General features: G+C 44.1%; 1 protein-coding gene and 2 long non-coding RNA genes across 3 annotated transcripts; all 3 read left to right on the plus strand.

Annotated features, from left to right (window-relative positions):
• Positions 1 to 1,154: 1,154 nt before the first annotated feature.
• LOC125525229 (uncharacterized) lies at positions 1,155 to 5,227 on the plus strand. Its single transcript, XR_015610667.1, has 4 exons — positions 1,155 to 2,317; positions 2,490 to 2,623; positions 2,740 to 2,930; positions 3,064 to 5,227. It is a non-coding gene; the product is annotated as an uncharacterized LOC125525229 (long non-coding RNA).
• Positions 5,228 to 6,203: 976 nt separating this feature from the next.
• On the plus strand, positions 6,204 to 9,252 carry LOC125522086 (uncharacterized). Its single transcript, XR_015611436.1, has 2 exons — positions 6,204 to 6,561; positions 6,637 to 9,252. It is a non-coding gene; the product is annotated as an uncharacterized LOC125522086 (long non-coding RNA).
• Positions 9,253 to 21,568: 12,316 nt separating this feature from the next.
• LOC125521247 (peroxidase 2-like) lies at positions 21,569 to 23,052 on the plus strand. The gene is made up of 2 exons (XM_048686312.2): positions 21,569 to 21,889; positions 22,009 to 23,052. Exons 1-2 carry the CDS (start codon positions 21,668 to 21,670, stop codon positions 22,825 to 22,827), a joined length of 1,041 nt encoding a protein of 346 aa, XP_048542269.1. The 5' UTR covers positions 21,569 to 21,667; the 3' UTR covers positions 22,828 to 23,052.
• Positions 23,053 to 23,979: the final 927 nt, after the last annotated feature.

Consider the following 23,979-nt stretch of genomic DNA (forward strand, 5'->3'; position numbering starts at 1 on the left):
ACCTCTCAAACCGAACATGCCCTATCACATTTGAACAAAACATGTGCTATGTCCTCGACTCTAGATTTACATATCGGGCATTGGGATGTGGTACCAATATGACGATTTGCTAGGACACATAAGTAGGTAATTGCATTGTGTAAACAATGAAGTTCTCTTCGGATAAAACCTCACACTGGGTAATCTATCTTTTCCATAATGGCCGACAGGCCACAAGTGGATCCCGAAACGTCGATGTGTACACTATTTTTTAACACATCACAGACACAGAATCTCATACATACACATATACACTCATCTCTATAAATGCTCGCACGCAGCATCTTCAAGAGACTGAGCCGACATATCATCTTGAGATTGAGAAGTCGCCACAGACGCCTTCGTAGTCGTTGGGGACATCTCGCATTGAACTCACATCGTTGGAAGGCCTGAAATAAATTCAGGAAAATGCGAGCAGCAATGTCAAGTCTGGGACTTGAACTCTGGCGAGCAGGGGATACCACTGTCTCCTAACCATCAAATGTCGATGTGTACACTAACACCTGTAAGCATGTTTAACAGATCTATTCAGCTGTCTGGCTAGTACTTTTATCTTTAGAAAAACCAGCACTTTTATTTTAAGTTGTAACGCATGAAAAAAGAAAACTTGCTGCGAGGTACATGTGCTGATGGTTATATATTGACGTCAAGATCATATGCGTGCCTGTGTTATTTAGGTGAGAGTAGGTGAGTCGTAGTAGCATAGCATCGGCCCATTGGATCCTACACGATTCCATCGACGCTTCAGCAACAACTTCAGGTCTGCTGGAAATTAGTTAACTAGCTCCTTAAGGTTACAGAACTTTCTTTTGGATTACCAGCGTCACCTTATTTCTTTGTGGTTTGTCTTGTTTGTTTAACTAGTAAATTATACATATACTAAACCTAGCCAGGTTTAATTTACCTGGGTTTTTTGACTTTTTTCAATCAGTGAAAACCGGACCAATAGGGTGAAGACACGCTAAATAGTGGGGGATTTGCTGGGGTACACCCATGGGTTCGCCTTGCTATTTCCTTGCAAATTTCATTTCCTGGTCAACCGTCCGTTCTGTCGGGGGGTGGCCTCCATCTCCTCACATGCATGCAACCCGTGGTGGCTAGCTGATTTTTCTCCCTTTTATAATTGTATGTTGGCTGGCTCGAGACGCCTCTTCCTCTCTCGAGAAGGCCCCAGCAGGCCGCCGCCCGCCGCTTATCCCCACCGCCTCCGCCGCACCGCCTCCACACCACCGCCCAACAGATCCCTATATAAGAAAGAGACCCAACTTCGCCTATGCATAAGGACAGGGCACGACCGCAGAGGGACGGCTCCATCGATCTGCCTCCAGAGGCATACATGGGAGGGGCTGCGTCGAGCCGCCGTGTCCATCTCGCCGCCCAGCGCCTCATCCCCTCCGGCCGCCCAGATCCCCTCGCCATCTTGCAAGTCCAGCCCAACCACGACACGGCCGATGTCAAGCGGGCCTCACCGTTATGGCCATCTTGGCGCCGATGGGTTCTCCACGCCGCCGATGCCTAGGCCGACCCAACGTGCGCCGCCCGCACCCCGCGTGCGACGGCCGGGGGCTCCGCCGCCCACGATAGCGAGCACGCTCCAGCCTGGCTCACCATGCGCCATCTTCCCTGACGCCCCGAGGGTGGCCACCCCAGGACCTACCTGGCGGACGAGGTTGGGACGGGTCCAAGGTTCTTCGCCGAAGTCCATGGCTTCACGAGCCCAACGACCAGAAGTAGGCATCCATAGAGGGATCCTCGAAACGCCACCCGATGCTCCCTCCCTCTTCTTTCACTTCTCTAGCTAGCTGAAGGAAGGGCTCGAGCCGAGAGCGCTGCCTCCGTCGGTCTCTGGCTCCCCAGCCGGTCTCCGCTATCTGGTCCTCGTAGGCCCTCTTCCCCTCCTCCGTTCCTTAACAAAAACATTAAGTACTTCTTGCCTCTCCATTCTCTTTCCTACAATTCAATTAACCGAGTCAGAAACATATTACGGGATATTGCCGGTTGATCGATTGCTTTAATTAGTTGTTGGTTAGTAAGTCTGCCGTGTGTACACGAGTACGAGCAATGGATGTTTGTGAAGGCTATGAGATACTGGAAATCAAGGAGCTAATTGTTTGGGTCACTTGACTGAATTGTAACTGCACCATTTGAGGCGATTTTGCCCTGGTTTTGCTGGGTGGTAAGGTGGTTTATGGGAGTTGCTGAGTTGGTGGAAGATTGGGGCATTTGCATATGGTTGGTACTGAGGAGGACTGTGCTGCTGGAGTGGGAAGCAGGAGAGGTATGTTATCCTAAAATGTACACTCTTAACTGTTTTCCATTTGCTGCGTGTTAGCCTGAAATTGGTTATGTAGGAAAATTTTAGGTCGATTTGGTAGAGTTAATTCTTTTTATTTGGTGACTCGGTTTAACATGATGCACACCATATCGATGACAAATTTTTGTTGTTGCAGCAACCGTTGGGATCTTGGATTTTTTTCCCAGAGCAGAATGTGGACTTACTACCTTTATATTGAAGCTGATGTAACACGTCAGAAGTTCTCCACTCCTGCATAAATGGACTGCATCATCAACCTGCACTGTTAAGGTCATGCTTAATTGCTTATAGACGATCTAGGTTCAGATTGTGAAGTAGGAACACTCGAATTGTGAATTTACTTGAATCAATACCATGTATTCTTGACACTTTCTCTGATTCTTCAGGTGAAGTTGAAGAAAAGGAAAGAGAACACTGATTCTTCAGGAAAAACTGGATATGGAGCTGCAAGATCTAAATGAAGGACTTCGGGATGGTACTATTGTAATTGTTCATATGCGAATTTACAACTTGTCTGGCTAGACCTATGTTCTGAATAATCTTCATTCCTCCATCCATTGTAACTTCATGTTCAAAGGTAACCACAACTGACATATATGATTCTAATAGTCAAAATTGTGCTCTGTTATTCTGCTCTTTGTTCCATCTGGACATTTAATTATACCCTTTCAAATTTAAATTACTGAACGCGGAGATGAAACCATTTTCAGGTGCTTATGAGACGGAAGTTAAACGAGATGGGACAAGAAAAGAAGGCTTTTCAGGTTTTACTTGCTTAAATTTTCTGATCCATTAATTTTTAGAGAAACATAATTGCATAAGTAAGCAGATTTACTTGCTATCCATTGGAATAAAAAAATTGAGCGGAGATATGATTTTACTGTTCATGTTCTTTCTTTTCTATTTGTATTGAGGTTCATGCTCACTCAAATATATCATGTTGTGGGACTGTCTGATCCATGCATACTTTTTCCTTTCAGTTTGTTTTATTGATAGGCAACGTCGTATTTTTTTTAATCAAAAATCTCTATGGGGTTGGTGAATCTGCGTTCATTGGATGATCTCTTCTTTAATATAATAAGAATGGTCCTTTCTTAGAATAGCAAGACCGAATCTGGTTAGGTTGGGTGTGAAATCACCCGACATGGAATGCACTCTATACACCAATTATCTACTTCCATTTTCATTGGCATGAAGTCTGCCATTAACATACATTTTTGTTAACATATGTTTTAGTAAATGTGGGAAGCACCACTGGGTATAGAACAATCGCACCCTTGATAATTAACTTTGTCATTTGTTTCAGACTACAAAAGTTACAAATAATGTTACCCATATGTTTTGTAATGTTCAAGTTAAGATTCTGACGGGGGATAATTACCATTCATCTTCAAATTTATATTCTGAAAAGTTCTTCAGTTCGAACACTAAGGAAGGCTATTTCAGTTTTCACAACTTCTCCCAAGTTGGACAATGAATTTCTATTTCTACTGCCAGTACTTATGTTTTCACTACACCTATAGGCTGCACGTAAGTCTGAATAAGAATGAACTAGATGATTAAGGCGTTTTTCTATTATATATAATCATATATTTCTAAAATAAATCCCAGTCTATATGAAATGCTAATGAGATCTTGTGCTGTAAATACATTCTAAAATCTCTTCAATCTGGGGCTTCCTTTAGAGTTTTGTTAGTACTTCCTATGGAAAAATCATTAACAATTCTATCCAGTGAAATGCTGGCCCTTTTCATTCCAACTATAGGACAACTATAAACTCAAACTATGCTGCTTAGCTGTGCTATAATATGCTAACTCTGAACAATTGATTTGCAATCAATTAGCACCAGACGCCATGTTCTTCATTTTCGTCAGCCAAAATGCAGAAGATCGAATTGCCCTTCTCGGCATCCTGCCCTGCCGCCTCTTCCACTTGAAGCTCCTCTGCAGCCATGGTGATGGTTGTGCGCCTCTGTTACTGCAAAACCGCCTACCTCGAGGTATAGAACAGCAGCCACTGTTTTTTGCAAATGAAGCCACGAGGGCTTGGGAGGCCATGTCCATCGCGCCGTGTTGTCAAAGTTGCTGCTACTACCTCTGTTTACTTGGCCAAGATCGAACTACAGCCACGGCATCAGATGGTTCCACGTGTGCTTTTGTTTGCCCTATAGTTAAATCAAGTGTTCTCTCTTTTGCCGGCCACTAAGAACCAGCTAGAGTGATGGCGGCCACGACGACATGGTGTTTTTCTCCATTAAAAGCAGTAAGTGTATTATGTTCTGATAGTTACCATGTATGTTATCAGGATGTAGTTAATGGCATGGTTAGCATCATGTTATTTGTATAAATTTGTATCTTGATTACATGCAGAAAAAAGATGTGTAAACCACAAATAATTTGTCACTTCTCAGATTTAACTATGCAGCTGTAATACCTTTTGATAGGCTACGAAGCTCTGCTACTCTTAAAATACTATATTCTGCAAACTTTGAGTCTTCGAGTTAAGTTCCCATGTTTCACAGATATTATGAAGGAACATGAAAATGAAGCGGTGGACTGCCTTTGCAAATATAGAAAAATATCAATTGTGTTCTGCATCCATCAATATTATTTAGAGCACTCATCAGAAAGTCAGGATCTAGCAGTTCAGTAGTAGTTACGAGTTTGGGCCCCTTTGTAAGAATAGAACTTTTTGATAAATTTAGTAGTGACATGCCAGATGCCATACGGAAGGTATTCTTCAAGAATCAAGAGGATATATATGCTGAAGATCTCATATGTTAAGCGTGTTGATACATGCTTACATCTGTCAAAGTGGAAATTCAAGGAAGAGACGCAATGTATATAACCACACCATATCGATTCTTACCGGGATCATATATAGATGTCGTCCTCCAAACTATGTGCTCCTTCTGGTTCCATGGTGATTCTTACCGGAATCCATGACGTGCGTATTGGTTGGCACTTGCCTTAAAGAATAAATGCAATGTATATAACCGCACCGTATTGACCGTTGCATATTGGACGGGGAAGTGTCACAAAGAATAAACGCAACGTATATAACCACACCGTATCTACCGTCGCGGCGTGCCGCCGCGCGGGGAAAGGCTAGTTCTAAATATACTAAATCTGACCAGGTTTGATTTACCTTACTTTTTTGACTTTTTTCTATCAGTGAAAAGCAGGCCAATCAAAGGCTGCCACGCTAATTACTGGGGGAGCTGGCCGGGTGTACTTTTGTGTGGATCTAGCGAATGTTGGATTTGCTTCAGAGTTTGGTATTGGCTGAGCCTGCACCGAAGCGGCGTGTTTCCATTGGAGTGCATGCGTGCACTGCATGGTCGGGCGTGTTTTCGTTGGATTGCATGGATGGACTGCATGTGATTTGATTACTACTCCCTCCGTTTCTAAATATAAGTCTTTTTATAAATTTAAATACAGACTACATACGAAGCAAAATGAATGAATTTACATTCTAAAATATGTCTATATACATCCGTACGTAGTTTTTTTTGAAATCTTTAAAGAAACTTATATTTAAGAACGGAGGGAGTACATCCGTTTTGGATCTGCATGCCTCTCTGTTGACTACCGATTTGTTTATTTCTCTTATCTGTCTTATTTTTCTTTTCCGTGCATGTGTATGCCTGCGTGTCACCCGCTTTTGACGGCAGCTCGGCACATCCTTCTCGCGTCCTCCCGTCGTTGTGGTCGGAGTGTGCCACGTGTGTGGTTGTTTACAATTTGATTACAGATCCAGATCACGTACACCGTTGGTTCTCGATGTATAGGCGGCTGCCGCCTTAGTCGTCTGTTCTGGTTGCTTCGCAGCGCGATGGCTGTGTTTCAATTGGCTTCTTATATCCTCTCGGAGGCCCTATAAATATGGGCTTCTCTTGTTGCTGCTTCCTTCATTGTGGTCTCTGCTACCTGTTTGTTTGCGGCTGTATTTATTGATGGCTCCTCTTGCCACTGTTCGTCCTGGTCGAGGCCGGCGGGGTCTCGTCCGGTTCCTGCGAGCACCGTTCGTTTTGGTCGAGATCGGCGGGATCGTCCTCCTTGAATTGGTACAACCGTCATCAGTCGCGTGCGCATGCAACGGCGGTGGTCGTGCTCCTGCTACAGATCATTCCGTATTAATGGGGGAGGCTGCCGACGACTGCCGTTCGCCCCTGGAGCTCGCCGGTCGCCGCGTTCTGCGCCTGTTGGTATGTTTAATTAGTTCGTTTATGTATTGGTTGATCCAGATTGTAGTTATGCGATTGGGTTGTTTAATCTTCCAGGGGACAGGCGTTTGCCTTCTGGTCGTTTGCCCAGCGACGGCTTTGATCGTCGTCCGTCGGGCCGTTGCTAATTGTATGTGTAATGGCGAGGCCGTTCTGGTGTACGGGGTCGTGATGCATCTATGGCGGAGCCTTCTGCTGATCGTCGGTGGCGGCCCACGGTCAGCACGTGGAGGAGATGGTCCTCACGGCCGGCGGCCAGATTGCCGATGGAGCAGTGTCCCGAGTTCCTCGGTCGTTCTTGGCAGCGGTGGCGACGGCTTCGCGGCAGACGATGCATGTCGGCATGTGTATGTCGCGGATGATCCGTATGAAAAGGGTGAGTCGTAGCCCCGCTTCTCCCCCAGTGTCGCATGTTCCCTCCCCCGCTACACCAGCACCTGGCATCCTGCGTGCCGCCGCTAACTGCAGGGACGACCGACATCTTCTCGGCCATCGACATCTTCTGGCGTTGGACGGGGATGACTCCATCACCATCTATTGTGCGGGTCAGTGTACCAGCAGGCGGCAGCAAACACATCGCCCTCTCCTCCGGCCTCTCTCCCACCTCCAGGTCCCGATTTCCTCATGGCGAGGCCTTTCCTCTGTCCATCCCGTGTCGAAGTCTGCCTGGGCGCAGGATGTCGAGTGAGCTTTCCCTCTGCATCTAGCCATGACCGGCTAGAGATCCTCGACAGCCGTGTGTGGTCTTCGCCGTTGCCGTCTTCCCCACACCCCATACATGTCCTGTACGTCTGGTCTTTGGAGCCACGTCGCGTGGGGCATCTCGGGCGTAGCTGAAGCGGGGGTACGTGCTGCCGGCGGCTGGTTCCCAATGGACAGGTTGCAAGGTTATGTCATGCTTGGTATGTACATAGGGATATTGGATGCATATGTGTGCGATCCTGACTTGTGTATGTCCCCGGGAGTGAAATTGACTAGTAGCATCTGTTTTAATGACATGATCTTACTTCTGTTTACTTCCCGGGAAATTTGTTCATCTTACATCTGTTTGTGCCCAATGTTATACTTCTGTTTTAATCATACAAATTAAATGGACATTGCAGTAAGATCGGCTTCTTGAATTATTCAGGAGCTGGGTCAATGCAATCTTTTTCTATAGAATTTTCCATGATACCATCCATTTGGTATATTCAGGAGCTGGGGTAATGTAATCTTTTTCAATACTACATTTAGTTTGTGCGTCGGTAAAGGTATGTTAAGTAATTGTATTTGGTTTGCCTTTGATAACCGGTGACATGGTATCATTGTAGTGACATACTAATTTTGATTCATTAATAATTGTATTTGCTTTGCCTTTCTCTTCCTAAAATTGTTTTCAGCTTTTGATGCATGTGTTCTCATGGCACAAATTGGATATCATTGTATCATTGTCTTTCTTAATTGATCCGTTTTTGTTCAAGCTACCCAATTTATTTAGCCATAATTATGGCCCGATTTTCTGCTACGAGTTGCTTTTTGGAGAGTTCAGATTTGAAGGGTGTGCATTTTGTACAGAAAATTATGTGCTTAACTGGTTCTTAACCCAAGCAGTAACTTTATTTATTGGAGAGTTTTAAATATGTCTTCCTTTTAGACAGATTAAATGAATGGCAACCTGCTCTATTTATCTCTCTTTTTTTTGCTTTATTTTTGGACTTCATTTGTGTGTGCACCATATGATGGAAATCATGGGGATCCTCCTTATTTAATAATCATACTATGTTTCAACAAATTAAGGCAAGCTTTAGCCCTACTGTACTATGAGTCCAACAATAATTTGGGTTCAACCAGTAAGAGATTGTACTTTCCGCTCTGGTGTGTGTGTTGTGTTTCCAATCTCAATTCAGTTTCTGGTGTGCACTGGGGAACCGGCGGAACGAGGTTAGTTAGGCAAGATCCCGATGGGAGGAATCTCCGCTGCTTCCCGGGGTCGCCGTCGTGGTCGTCCCGCCGTGCTCCATAGTCTGGAGTATGCCATCGTCACAGACTTAACGACCATCGCCCGGGCGATTCTTTGCTGTACGCGGCGTGGTCGGTCGCCACCACACTCAACTTCGTGGAGTGACGTCCGGTGTCCACTATCGGGCTCTGCATAGGCGACCTGGGCATGCTGGCGCGCACACTTCTCGCCGACTAATGGGTGATTCTACCTAGACGCATTGGAGGCGAGGGTGCTCAGCGGCTTCGTGTTGCGCGCGTCGCTGGACGCGACTGTCGATTAGGGATCGGTGGCGGGTGCACGAGATGGACGGCCTGCTCGGGTTTGGCTACTCGGTGGAGAATGACAATCATGCATGGATGCGCCTGACCATCACGTCGCAAGGGCTGCCCAACGACAATGTCGTCACGGTATCCAGAGCCTGTACGAGAGCAACTCAAACTTTAAGGTTGTCACGCCGCCGGCGACGAGCTGTAGGGAAATCCACAGCGGGTTTGCGGGCGCACTTCACGCGGTGGAGCGGCTTGGCTGGCATAGCGCACACAAGCGTTTGTGTGGGTAGTTGCTCATCGAGGGACAACCTTTTTTGACAATTTTGTGAGCATTTAAACACTCATCATTGGGTGTGGAAGATGGGGTATATTATATGTACTACGTGATTTTTACATGTATAGAGCAAATCATACACGAATAAATACTGGAGGCTTTTCAAAGAAAATATGATACACTTAGCAAAAGTAAAATGATACCCTGATTTATTCCTTCTAGATTTCCTGGGCGATCTGTTCCTTCCTCGACGATTTTCTTATCTACTCCCAGTCATCGGGTGGATGCGCAGAGAGAGGGAGAGTTCCCATGTATGCCAGCTTTTTTGGTGGGTAGAGAATTCAGGCTATAAACAGGTAGATCCAATCGGCTGCATGCAAACTACCTCGATCTATGTATCCGATCCATGCAAAACCAGGATGGTAAATCAGTCCTAAATTAACTTTACAGGTCAATTCTTTCCTCCGTATATCTTTTCTTTTGTCAAGCCTTTCCTTGGGTCCTTCCACATGCGTAGCCTAAAAAAATGAGGAAGTACTCTACAAGTTTTTTGTGTGTGTGTGAATAAGAGGAAGTACAAGCTAACAAGAAAAATAATTTACTACATGACATATGTGATAAGCTATAAAAAAGCATAAAAATAATTTTGTCCTGGAGGTCGTTCGGTTGGGAGTATTTAGGATCACTAATTAACCGCTTTACATGAGAAATGTTGGGAAGTTGACACAAATCTAGGGAATAAATTGGAAGCATGGACTGGCTTAACTGAATATGGAAATCGTACCTCTTCACCGTCCTCAATCTGTAGAAATTGTAAAATTACCACATACATGGATTTTACAAGAAATATGCAATGCTTTCAATTTAAAAAAATATGCAACGCCTTTGATTTAGAAGTACATCAGTTGGATCATCATTTTTATTTGAACTTACTTGGGTCAACATGGATGTACTAATCCCATCTAACAATTTCTGAGGCATTATACTACTCCATATACTCACGACACCCATACCCAATGATCCGATAGTACCATGCACCAGGCTTAAACCACCTCAGGATCACCTTCAAGAATTGTATTTTTCTAAATGTACCATCTACTGCCTTAACTTTACAACAAAATAATGGACTAAATTCATACTTTTTGTAAACCTAGATATATGACTGTTAATTAGCTAAAACATAAACTATAAAACATCCATACACATCAATAAACATATCATTCACACATTTACACTATTATATAAGCAGATGATCCTTAAGACTATATTTATTTATACACAAACAAACACAACCCGATGACAAAGTTAAGATATCATTTCAAATTAGTTCCAATCAGCTTTTGCGATAGCATATCTACATGTCTTTCTGTCATCCCATTTCGTAGTTCAACACTATATGGTATATTTTGCATCAAGGAAAAGCATTATTCTCCCAATTTACACCCTTCATTTCAAATTAGCCATCTTCCCTGGTGAACATATGATTCTCTCCACAACTTCCTTTGTGTATTCACGTCAAATATAACACATTGGTCCGATCAATATCTTCTATCAAATCAAACATGTTATCATTCGATATGAGTACCTTCACACTACAAATGTACTTTCACAATACAAATGTAACAACTCATACTATATTTCCCCTCACCAAGACGTCTACTTTCAAAAGTGTGTTCTCTTTCACCAATAGTGTTAGGAATATCCACAAAGAGACCTCTTCGTTCAACATACCCCATATCTGCGATCCTCAAGACATAATAATCAGCACAACTATTAAGACAAGGGAAAATAGTATTTTCCATCACATGAGCAAAAAATAGCACTTACACACGCAACGTATCGATGGGGTGCGGCGTGCCGCCGCACGGGCTAAGCTAGTTTCTCTATGCGTTGCAACAGGGATATACTTCGGTTCAGAGCAAACAAAATGTATTTAAATCAAGATGGTTTAATTTGCCCTCGTGGTATTTCTCCAGAGAACATTCCCCATGAAGAATTGCATCTAACGACAATGATACACCGCACATGATCCGCTAACATTCAGTTCATGTCCGTGTATGGCATGGATCATGGTGCGCCCATTCAACAACAACAATATGATGATGGACAATGTCTAGGAGGTCGGTGAAATCTAATGAGTGGTTGTATGCGAGTATTTGAAAAAACTCCCACAGGGTATAATGTAGGCTTATCATGGTTGGTGTAGATTGAACAATGAAATTTGACCTCCACAATGCATGATTTGAGCTCTTCTTCGTCTGAAAAAGAGCTAATCTTGGTGGTGCGATGGTACGCTTAGAAGAGCTTTGCATGCATCAGGGATAAAGATGAAAATGGAGTGGAAACTTTCCACTTTTCTGGCAGAAAAATGGAAACGGAGAGGGGAAATGAAAATTTACAAATCAAAAATGGAAATGAAATTTTCTGTGGGGAAACGGAAATGGAAACAGAATGATGTTTTCCGATGGAACAAGCGCGAAAAAGGAATATTCCATTTCCATTAGTACAGAACTTTTCGTTTTGAATTGGAGCACATGACTATTTTGTAGCCCAACAAACACACAATTAGGCCCTATATACATTGAGCAGAATCGCCTAGATGACCCAACTTCTATAGTACGGTAGTACCACTACTACTACTACATAGAGCATCGGAGTACATGAGTAGAATCCCTAATCCCTAATCGAGCACACCGCCATCGGTGACATATCCTATTATATAGCCATGATATATCATTATATTTCATAATCTTCTTATAATCAAACAACTTTGTTGATTTCCTTGTTTTTCTGTGTATGATTCAAGGGGCTTTCAGTTTCAGTGAACACTCCGCTTCCATCTCTGAGTCCGTGCCGAGTCACTCCATTTTCGTTTCTGGTAGTATTTGTTTCCCTTCTGTATTCGTTTTCGCTTCCACACGAAAATATGAAAACAAATATGGAAACATTCAGTTTCTTCCGTTTTCATCCCTAATCAGGGATGATGATGATGTCCAATGATGCATCAAGAGGATAGCTTTGTAATGTTCCACGATGTGCATCAGCCAGTGGAACATACCTTCGTGCTACCTGTGTCTCTCCCTGTGTGTGCGTGGTAGATCAATACATCAGATCAGATCGGATGGTGAAGCAAGGAGAAGAAGCAAACACCCTGGATAAGTTGTGTCATGTCACTACTCGAAGCTCAATTAGAATAACTTTTCCCACGGAAAAGCTAGTGATCAGATGTATTAGTAAAACATCAGACACGTCTAGGGAGCGTCCGGCTGCTCCCTAGCGCTCCAGATCGGCCGGCCAAAAATAGAAATATCGTATCACGAATCCATAAAAAGGAAATAATTTGCCCCCCCCCCCTTGTTGGGGAACGTTGCAGAAAACAAAAAATTTCCTACTCGTTTCACCAAGATCATCTAGGAGTTCATCTAGCAACGAGCCATCGGATGCATCTACATACCTTTGTAGATGGCGCACGGAAGCATTCAAAGAACGGTGATGATGTAGTCGTACACGACGTGATCCAAATCACCGATGACCAAGTGCCGAACGGACGGCACCTCCGCGTTCAACACACGTACGGGACGGGAGACGTCTCCTCCTTCTTGATCCAGCAAGGGGAGGAGGAGAGGTTGATGAAGATCCAGCAGCACGACGGCGTGGTGATGGATGCAGGGCGTCACAGTAGCAGGGCTTCGCCTATACTACGAGGGAGAGATGTAACGGGGAGAGAGGGAGGTGCCAAAGCTCAGGTATGAAGTCCTCCCCTCTCCTCAACTATATATAGGGGTGCCAAGGGGGGGCGCCGGCCCTAGTAGATGGATCTACTAGGGGGGGCGGCGACCAAGGGTGGGGGGCTTGCCCCCCAAGCAAGGGGGCGCCCCCTCTAGGGTTCCCCCCCCAACCCTAGGCGCATGGGCCCTTGGGGGGTGGCGCCCCAGCCCACTTTGGGCTGGGTTCCCTCCCACTTCAGCCCATGGGGCCCCCCGGGATAGGTGGCCCCACCCGGTGGACCCCCGGGACCCTTCCGGTGGTCCCGGTACAATATCGGTGACCCCGAAACTTGTCCCGATGGCCGAAACAGCACTTCCTATATATAATTCTTTACCTCCGGACCATTCCGGAACTCCTCGTGACGTCCGGGATCTCATGTGGGACTCCGAACAATATTCGGGTTACTGCATATACATATCTTCACAACCCTAGCGTCACCGAACCTTAAGTGTGTAGACCCTACGGGTTCGGGAGACAAGCAGACATGACCGAGATGACTCTCCGGTCAATAACCAACAGCGGGATCTGGATACCCATGTTGGTTCCCACATGCTCCACGATGATCTCATCGGATGAACCACGATGTTGAGGATTCAATCAACCCCGTATGCAATTCCCTTTGTCAATCGATATGTTACTTGCCCGAGATTCGATCGTCGGTATCCCAATACCTCGTTCAATCTCGTTACCGGCAAGTCACTTTACTCGTACCGCAATGCATGATCCCGTGACCAGACACTTAGTCACTTTGAGCTCATTATGATGATGCATTACCGAGTGGGCCCAGTGATACCTCTCCGTCATACGGAGTGACAAATCCCAGTCTTGATCCATGTCAACCCAACAGACACTTTCGGAGATACCTTTAGTATACCTTTATAGTCACCCAGTTACGTTGTGACGTTTGGTATACCCAAAGCACTCCTACGGTATCCGGGAGTTACACGATCTCATGGTCTAAGGAAAAGATACTTTGACATTGGAAAACTCTAGCAAACGAACTATACGATCTTGTGCTATGTTTAGGATTGGGTCTTGTCCATCACATCATTCTCCTAATGATGTGATCTCGTTATCAATGACATCCAATGTCCATAGTCAGGAAACCATGACTATCTGTTGATCAACGAGCTAGTCAACTAGAGGCTCACTAGGGACATGTTGGTGTCTGTTATTCACACATGTATTACGATTTCCGGATAACACAATTATAGCATGAATAAAGACAATTATCATGAACAAGGAAATATAATAATAATGCTTTTATTATTGCCTCTAGGGCATATTTCCAACACCCCCCCTAATTCATAAGAAAACTCCAATCCATATGAGGAAAAGGACATCGATAACGCCAAACTTTCAGGATTTGACCATGGCAAATCAAACACTTTCGATGGCAATATTAGTGACCCGAGGATAACAATTTTAGTTGCAAGCTTTCAGCTCTGTACTCAGTGTATTTTTTTTGTTAGAAAATTGTCTTGCGTGTCAACTAAACTTGTCATCCTTGCGTCACTAAAATTGTCATCTAAACGTTCGATTTGCCATGGTCAAATCCCAAATGTTTAGTATTATCATTTCCGTAGGAAAAAGTATCAAGTATACAAAAAAGAAAAAGAACAATTGCAAAAATGTCCAGTCATGCACAGGTGTGAACACATTTAATTCAAGTTTCAAATTTTTTTAAAACTATAAATTTTAAACCGCATGTCGGAATTAAGATCCGTTGTCATCGTTGGAACCCTCGCGACGTGCTCTTTGAAATGAGATCCAACATGGGTGTGTTTCAATTTATTTTGACAATTTAGTCTCCGTTTGATGCAACTGGCTATTATTCAATGTGGAACTACCTAACAGTTGATGTGTAACTTTCGCCCTACACATGGATGTGCCGATTTCACTGATGACACTTCGCCCCAAACTACCCACTGCCAAGTGAGATGTGCCACTTCATTTGCTGCCCCGGCCAACTACCTAGTAGTTGATGTGTGACTTTTCTCATGTATGTGCAAGTGCATTTTTCACTTTTGCTGCCTCGCCAACTGCCTACAAGTGAATATGCAACTTCAGATATTGCCCCGACCAACTGCCTAACAATCAATGTGCAACTTTTCTCCATTCCTTGTGGAGGAGTAGTTTTCAATGCTAGCACCATGTCCCACCCACCCCAGCTAGTGAGTTGTGCAACTTTAGGGTCCCACCTATCAGCAACTTCTCTCTATGCTCAAGGTCTCATGGATGTGCAGTTTTTTCATCATCGAACAAATATCTGCTAGTGTGATGTGCAACTTCATCAATTGCCCTGACCAACTGCCTAACAGACTATGTGCAATTTCATCCGTTGCACCCATCAATTGAAGCTACATATCCACAAGTAGGAACGGAAAAGAGTTGCACATCGACTACTAGGGAGTTAGCTGAAACAACAGACTAAGTTGTACATACAACTGGCATGGTACGTGGGGCATGGTGTGCCAGTAGCGAAAGACTATATCATCAACATGTAGGGAGGGGGAGGATTGCACATCGACTACTAGGTAGTTGGCCATGGTATAGTAAACTAGTTGCACATCACAAAAAGTTGGTGCTATAGCTGCTAGGTTATAATCTCGCAAGAAGTTGGAGCATGCAGCTCCAAAATCGGTTTCGAAAAAATTACACCATTGCGGTACTAAAGTTGCAAAATACGTGATCAACAAAATTCCAAGAAAAACATATAACACCATATAGAGTACTATAGAGTTGTACTCACCAAAGTCAGCATACAAAAAATCATCGAGATATACCCATGCGGGATCTAGTTTCAAATATCTTGTTGCGAGCATTACAATGCTGAAAAACGAATCTGAATTCTGACCCTCAATTTGAAAGATATGGCTTTTGAAAATAACTGAAAACCCCAAATAAATGCACACTAATACAAGGAATCTCTTACTCACGTGAACATTCTATAGTTTGTGCATTGTCACAAGTAAAAACAAAATAAGGAATACAGGACTGCATGCATGCATGTATGAGAGCCGGCTGATACCCACTTTTTAGAATTAGGGAAATACAGTCGTGCTAGCGTCGATAAGTTGGTTTTTCGGTCTTATCACTATCTTTTAACCAATACGTCCAGGGGCGGAGCTAGACTAATTCAAGGGTATGCAATAATTTTTGCAATAGGAAATCAGTATATATGCCCATATATACATGTATATGCGTGATAGCAATCTTTTCACGTGTAGAACTCAGGAAAAACGAAATGCATGGCCATCCCGTGACCTCGCGCTTCATTCCATACCCCCCTGGGTTTAAATATTTGCTTGGATGCTACCGTATCAATAGACCTTAATATCTGGAACATGCCTTTTATACTACCAGCCCTGCCTCCTTCCCTCCTAGGCTGCTGAGCACACGACACGGACCAGCGACAGGGGACAGACGGGAGACGACGCAGTAAACCCCGCCATACCCAGGGGCCGGTGCAACAGTGCACTACGCGATTGCGGCACGGGCGTTCTCTATTCGTGCTCACCTTATCCTCGGCAAGCATGGCGCACACAGGACACACTCCACAGCAATGACGCAATAACATAATTCTATGAGCTTTTCAACCTTCAATATGTCTCGGTTTCTGATTTTCGAGAGCATAGGATGATCTTTACTGTGTTGATTGATTTTCTTTCAGAATATTTTTTTTGGTTAATTCATTCTAACCTGTTGCAATTAACCAAATTTAAGCACTAACTTGCCATAGTTTACTTAAGACTTGAGAGAAGATCTAAATTGACTTGGCAGCAGGCATTGCAATTTTCTCCTTATTTTCAAAATGCCACAAACCTATTATTGGAGATTGTTGCGAGAAAGACAAATCGTAGTTTCATCATGGTCATCGTCAACTTTCATGTCTTATACTATTATTACATGATAGAAAAGAAATTATAGCTTCGTATACCCATGTAAAAAATCCTGACTCCGCCACTGAATACGTCTCAGATCGCTAGCTTCTAGTAGGCTACCGGCGATTTGTTTTCTTTCTTTTGGTTTATGCGTTTTTCACTCTTATATTCTATATATAAATTTTTAGTGAAAGACAAAGTTTGACAAAAAAACATTATTCAAAAAACAAGTTCAGGAAATTAAATAAATGTTTTCAAATTCAAAAAAAAGTCAAGAAATACGGAAATGTTTTAATATGCGGTGAAGAATTTTTTAATATGTGATGATTATTTTCTTAATACAAACTATTTTTTAATTTACTTTGAACATTTTATAATATAAAGTTAATTTTTTATATACGATGAACTTTTTAAATTGTACACACGGAACATTTTCTTAATACAAATTGGACATTTTTTATAGAAGCTTAATCCTTTTTAGTATACAATGAATTTTTTAATATATGGTAAACATTTTATAATATACACTAAACTATTTTAAAACACATACTGAACAACTGATCGTGTATTAAAAAAATGTTCGCAGATTAGAATATAATATATATATATGACTAAAATTTGGTCACGCATTCAAAAAATGTTCAGAATTTTAAAAGGACACCCAGGAATTGAAAATTGGTCATAAATTTGAAAAACGTTCAGATGTTTTTTTAAAGTAAAATAAAAAAGAAAAGGAAAAAAGAACGAAAAACGAACATAAAAACAAAATAAAAAACCAAAATACAAATAGAAAAAATAGATAAAAAAGAGAAAAAAAACGTTTGCAACCATCCCAAAATGGCCAGAGAGGTTCCTAAAACAGAGTCCCAAAACCCCACAACGCTCTTCCTCACGGCCTCCATGCGCGGTCGCCGGTGTTGCAGCCGCCAATGCTCCTCATGTGTGGATGTGGTAGGCTCCCATGGCTCTTCTTCCCACAGCCGAAGCGGGCCGTCGGTGCTCCTCCACGCGTCATGGTGTGCACCTCCTCCTCAAGAAGCCAGCATGAGCTGACGACAACACAGAGAGAAGATGAGGGGAAGGGGGAGGGGGAGATTGTGGGGGGCTGTGACGACGATGTCACGGGCGGGAGATGAGGTCGACCGTGTTGGCGGCGGTACAACACCCCCCCCCCCCCCCCCCCCCCTCTCTCTAAGTCTGAGAATGACGAGCATTGTTGTGCGTGGCTGTAGAGAGGAACGGGATAAGGTTGTACTCGCTCCATGTTGTTCATGCTGAGAAAACTTGGAACGAGCGAATGAAACAGATGACATGGCAGGACCTGTTCACCAAGATTCGTATAAGCTATCGAATGGTAAATGGAGAGTTCGCTCGGATGCATAAAAAAAGTGACGCCAGATTTGGTTTTTTATAGACCGTGATTTTGAATACTTTGATGTGTTTGGAGCAAATAAAAACTGAAGTTTTTATAAACTGTAGTATTCCTGGAACTGTAAAACTGTGACATTTTTGCTGTATTTGGAAAAGTGGTCCTGACCTCTTTTTAAAATAAAACAAGAGAAAACTTCGGAGTGAGAGAGAGAGAGAGAGAGTTGTTCAAGGAGTGCGGATTTTTGGAGGCCGAGCTCCAGTGAGCTCGGTATTTTGAAAAAATCAAAAAGCGTATTTAAAAGTTTCAAAAAAATCTGAAAAAATATCATGAAAACTTATATCTATTCCTCAAGGACGTGTTAAATTTCGTCGAAAAATGTTGTGATTTGTAGGCTGTACAAAAATAACAAATTTCTGGCCCAATAACAAAAATAAAAGGCCCATTAAAAAATGTGTATTTGTCTTTTTCCTGTAGGCCACATGTAAACGTATAATACTGTGAAATTTTGCATATACATAGTATACATATGCATGTGTGTTCAAAAAATAAATTTGAAATTTTTCATGCTCCAGAAAAATAAAAAATAAAAACAAGCTCACTGGAGCTCGGCCTCCGATGGCATTTTCCGGTTGTTCAAGTCGCTATCTAAGTCGAGATAAGAACAGCTGTGATCGCTGCCTTTGATTTTTTATTATATAAAAAAGTATGGTAAACGAGTTGTAATATATATGCTGATTATTAGGCGTTTCGGTAGATTAGATTGTGTTTCATCGGTCCCTCGGGTCCATCTTCCGGCGACCTGCGACTCCTCCATCGTCTCTCTGCAGCCATACCAAAGGTATAGAGCACATTCATATGTAGTATGCTAAGCCGGTGTTTACGTGGCTTGTAGCTTAATCTTTATTACATAAATAAGACACATATTTACCATGAAGAAGGAGAGATATGTTGTGTGCAAGTGGTTGGGAGGCGTGCTCTGGTTTTTTTCTTCTTCTGAAAAACCTAGCTGTCCACGGTGTATGGTTTGCACGATGAGCTGGATAGCATCTGAGTAAAATAGTTGTTTAAATAGGCTTAACCTTCCAAAAGAACTATAGTATTCGGAAGAAACCTTCGTGATGTTTCGGTCCACTTAAAACCTGCCATGTTATTACCGTTTACAAGTCTCGATCCAGAATTCACAGGATCAGTACGACAGTTGTGGCTTCAACTCAGGGCCGTACCTCAGAAATTTTGGCCCCGGTGCGAAATGATAATCTAGGCCCCATATACAGGAAAACTAATCGAAATATTTTTCATTAACCATTGAGAACTATCAAAGATAAATCATGCCAAAAAAATATTTATTACTTTGAAATATTAAATTATCTTGTATTCTTAGAATCGTGCCTACGTCTATTAGACATCTTAGAAAATTATAAGCCAGCCGGATGCATACATTCATGGAAGAGCAGCAAATTAACTTAAGAACAGAGGAGTTCAAAACAAAAAGGGACAAACAACCTACAGTTGTTGAGTGTTGATGGATGCAGACCATGAAGCAACAACGGCGTATAGTGCTCCGATTGCTTTGCTCCTCGACCAAGAGAAACAAAGAAAACTCCGATTGCTCTGCTGAGGGATGAAAGAGAGAATGAAGAATCAAACTAAATCCACCCAATTTATAAGTGCGAGGTAGCACCGTCGCAGCCGAATAAATCAGCAGTTGTAGCCATTTTTTTTGAAACAATGTGAATCCATTGAAGAAAAATCAGAGAGAGGAGACCAGGAGACGAAGCATTAAGTTGCAGCGATTTGATTTGCGCCTGTCGCTGAGCAGAATTTTATGTGTTTGCGTACGCGACTGCTTTAACTGCCGTGAAGATGAGAAAGGAACATGACTGGGCCGGGGTTAAGGTCAGCAAGTTCGGCCGTGCCTTATTTATTTAGTCTGTAATAATACCTGATTAGTTTTCTTGAGAACAAGTACCTGATTAGTTTTCTTGAGAACAAGTACCTGATTAGTTATAGTAATAACAATACTAATGTATTGTGCTAAAAAATTAGGGGCCCCAAGATTTTTTGGGGCCCTGTGCAGCTGCTCCGGTTGCGCCTGCCCACATACGGGTTCAACTACTTGTGCTTCATCACGTCAACGGAAAAACTACGTGCCATGCGCTGTAACATCATCCTGTTAAGAGTTTCCTCGTTTCTCAAGAATCTCACATGGAACCGAGAAAAAAAATCTGAAGTGAGCGCGTGGATAGGGGGAGCTGGAATAACAGCGAGTGGCTACCACACTCCTCATGATATATGTAGGGTTGTGTAGGAGGAAAGAAGGTTGACGTACGTGCTGGCATGTGCGCTTACGGGAACAGCTTGCGAATAATACATGGAAGTTGGGCAAGTGGCGTGTTCCTTGCACAAGCCAGTTCTCTTCAACTCGAATACATTTCTCGTCTTCTAGCTGGAACTGAAATAAAGTAGGGCAAGAAGGCTCTGGTTTCGTCTCTTCGGTCGAAGACTTGTAGGGTGGCGGGCATGTGGTAGGTGCGCACGATCGGCACATATATCCGGCGCATGTGGCAGCTTGTTTATTCCCACGTTTCGCGTGCCATATCATATGCACGACGAGGTTAGTTGAACGGTGTAAAACAAGTGGTTTACGTTGCGTGAGCGGCGAGAACGCACGGCACAGTGCGGGGATTGTTGATGAGAAGACGGAGGTTGCCGCGTGTGCATGTGTGTTCTTTGTTAAGACTTAAGAGGATAAACGGGATTCTCGCGAGTCAAAGTACCAACATGGGGATCGGTTGGGTAGGAGTGGGACGACGGCCTAGCCGACACTCTCCGTGATTACCTTTTCGACCCCTTTGTTCTTTACGCATGCATGATCGCGACGTCGCAACACTCGCTTGATAGCTTCCGTTCTGGTTCGTAGTAGTAGCCTTGTCTTGTTCATTGGCTGATGGTCGATGAAATGTACCGTTTAGATCAATCAATAATATCCGAGGGGTTGGTGCATATTCCTATATATCATTTCCACGAGCATACAGAAGAGAAAGTTCGAACCAGGTCATTGGTGTTTGGATGGTTGCAGGCATTATCGATAATTGGATCCATCATCGATGTGTAGTGGTCAAGTGGTGTTCTTTGGGTGTGCGTAGTGTACTCATATGTATATATTGCGTCTTCGTGTAGCCAGATCAGCAATACCCCGTGCAGATAGCATTATTTATATATACCCACAGCATCGCATTTTCAAAGTCGCTGGCAGTACATGGTTTACCAAAATGAAATAACAATCGTTGGTACATTCCTGCTGGGCTCTCATTATCGGTGGCTCGGTGCTGTACTCAATCATGCATATGAACGGTTCCTTCGAATAAAAATAGCTAGGTGCAGAAAACCACGCATCAACCGTTAAAAAACTAGCCGGACCCGCCGTTATATACCCCCGTCGAACCTTGAGCACAGCACCACATCATCTCACCAAGCAGCAGCTAGCTAAGCTAAGCCAAGCCTAGCCAAAGCTTCTCTAGCTTCGATAGTCCAGGAAACATGAGGCTCGCAGTGGTTCTCCTGTGTGCCCTGGTGGCCGTCCAGGTCGCGCTCCTCGCTGCATCGTCGGCGGAGGCCGGCGAGCTGGTGGTCGGGTACTACGACAAGAAGTGCCGGGGCGTGGAGAACGTCGTCCAGTGGCACGTCAGGAGGGCGCTCAAGACCAACCGCCGCGCCGGCGCCGCCCTCGTCCGCCTCCTCTTCCACGACTGCTTCGTCAGGGTACGTACATTTCGTGCACCGTGCAGTAGTTTCACTTTCACCTGGGTTTGCATTATCTGGTCTACGTTTCTGTCTAGCCAGCACAGAGTAACATAACGATGACATGCACATGCATGCAGGGTTGCGATGCCTCTGTCCTGCTTGACGCGTCCCCGGAGAACCCTCACCCGGAGAAGGAGGCGCCGGTGAACATCGGGCTGGCGGCCTTCGACCTCCTGGAGGAGATCAAGGCGGCCGTCGAGGACAGGTGCCCCGGCGTGGTGTCCTGCTCCGACATCCTCATCTACGCGGCCCGCGACGCGGCCCACGCCCTCAGCAACGGCAACATCCACTTCGACGTCCCTGCCGGGCGCCTCGACGGGCACGTCTCCTCGGCCGCCGAGGCCCAGGCGGAGCTCCCGGACTCCACCTTCACCGTGCAGCAGCTGATCGACAACTTCGCCCGCAAGGACTTCGACGTGGAGGAGCTGGTCATCCTGTCCGGCGCGCACTCCATCGGCGTCGGCCACTGCTCCTCCTTCACCGGCCGCCTCACCGCGCCGCCGGAGCAGATCAACCCGGCCTACCGCAACCTGCTCAACCACAAGTGCCACCAGGGCGCCAACCCCGCCGTCGTCAACAATGTCCGCGATGAGGACTACGAGACGGTGTCCAAGTTCATGCCCGGGTTCACCAGCCGGGTGCGCAAGATCAGCGACTTCCTCGACAACACCTTCTACCACAACAACCTCGCCAGGATCGTCAGCTTCAACTCCGACTGGCAGCTCATGACCCACACCGAGGCCAGGGGCCACGTCCACGAGTACGCCGACAACGCCACGCTCTGGGACGGGGACTTCGCCGACTCCCTGCTCAAGCTCAGCAAGCTCTCCATGCCGGCAGGCAGCAAGGGCGGCATCAGGAAGAAGTGCAGCATCGCCACCCACCCTCTCTACTAAATCATACTACGTACGTACGTAGTACGTCGGTACATGCATATGCATGCATCAAGGTCATCCAAAGAAGAAGAGAACCTTTGCCCCTGGCGGTGTGCAGATTTCTTCCATAATCATGTGGTTTTTCTCGTTCAAATCCATTCTTTTGATTCCCATTGGTTGTGTGTTTTGGTTATGGCTACATATATGTATCACGGTAATTAATAAAGTTACGGTCTTTCAAATGTATTACAAATGATCAGAAACATCATTATCGTGAGTCGTGAGTCGTGACACTACAAGCATAAAGCATCAAAGCCACATGAGAGAGCATGCACCTACCTGACAAACCTTACCAACCACATGATCCGTGCTAATCTGATACTCCCATCAATTTATTTTTGGACTGTGATATATACCGAGCGTTACGTATCATTGTGAAAAGTGAAAAGTGAAATGCAGGTTCCTAATTGTGAAATAGTAACAACAGAAAATGAAATTCTAATATATCATTGTGAAACTGATTATTTCAAAATGTGAAATATACGCTTGAATTTAAACGTTGTTGAAAAATATCCAAGATTGGTATAATTTTAGAGATTTTGGTTCACCCACCCTCTCTACTAAATAAGTCACACGTACATCGGTGCATGCATATGCATGCATGAGGTCATCCAACGAAGAACCACTGCATGTTGTTGTGTGTGGATTTCAATAATCTTGTGGTTTTTCTGGTTCAGTCCGTTATTTTCATTCTCATTTGTTGCTTATTTATGGCTACATGTATGTATCACGGCAATAAATTTATGGTCTTGGCAAAAGACAATGTATTACAAATGACGTTTCAAAAAATGTGGTACAAATGATTATAGATATCAACGTGGTGAGTCGTGATGCTACAAGCATAAAGGGTAGACCGTGAACTGAAAGCTCACATGAGAGAGCATGCAGCTACCAGAGAAATCCTACCAACCAGATCATGGCCGGCTCCTTTCGCTTAATCAAAGCTGATACTCCCATCAACTTGTTTTTTTGGGGGGCGACTACAGTAAAGTAACTAATTCTTAGTCACAAAAATACCCGAAAAAACATGTGAAAAACCATTACAAACAGTACAAAGGAAAAAACCAGACCAGTTAAAATGAGCTACGGTATTGGGCATGGACGGAGGTGAGA

Source organism: Triticum urartu, chromosome 7A (assembly GCF_056163025.1).
Source record: "Triticum urartu cultivar PI428250 chromosome 7A, HENAU_Tu73, whole genome shotgun sequence".
In the NCBI taxonomy this organism is placed as follows: Eukaryota; Viridiplantae; Streptophyta; class Magnoliopsida; order Poales; family Poaceae; genus Triticum; species Triticum urartu.

Excerpts from the sequence above, each read along its gene's own strand:
- LOC125521247 (XM_048686312.2), top strand. The coding sequence starts at position 21,668 with ATGAGGCTCGCAGTGGTTCTCCTGTGTGCCCTGGTGGCCGTCCAGGTC. Across the intron at positions 21,890-22,008 it reads TCCACGACTGCTTCGTCAGG|GGTTGCGATGCCTCTGTCCT; the intron begins GTACGTACATTT and ends ACATGCATGCAG.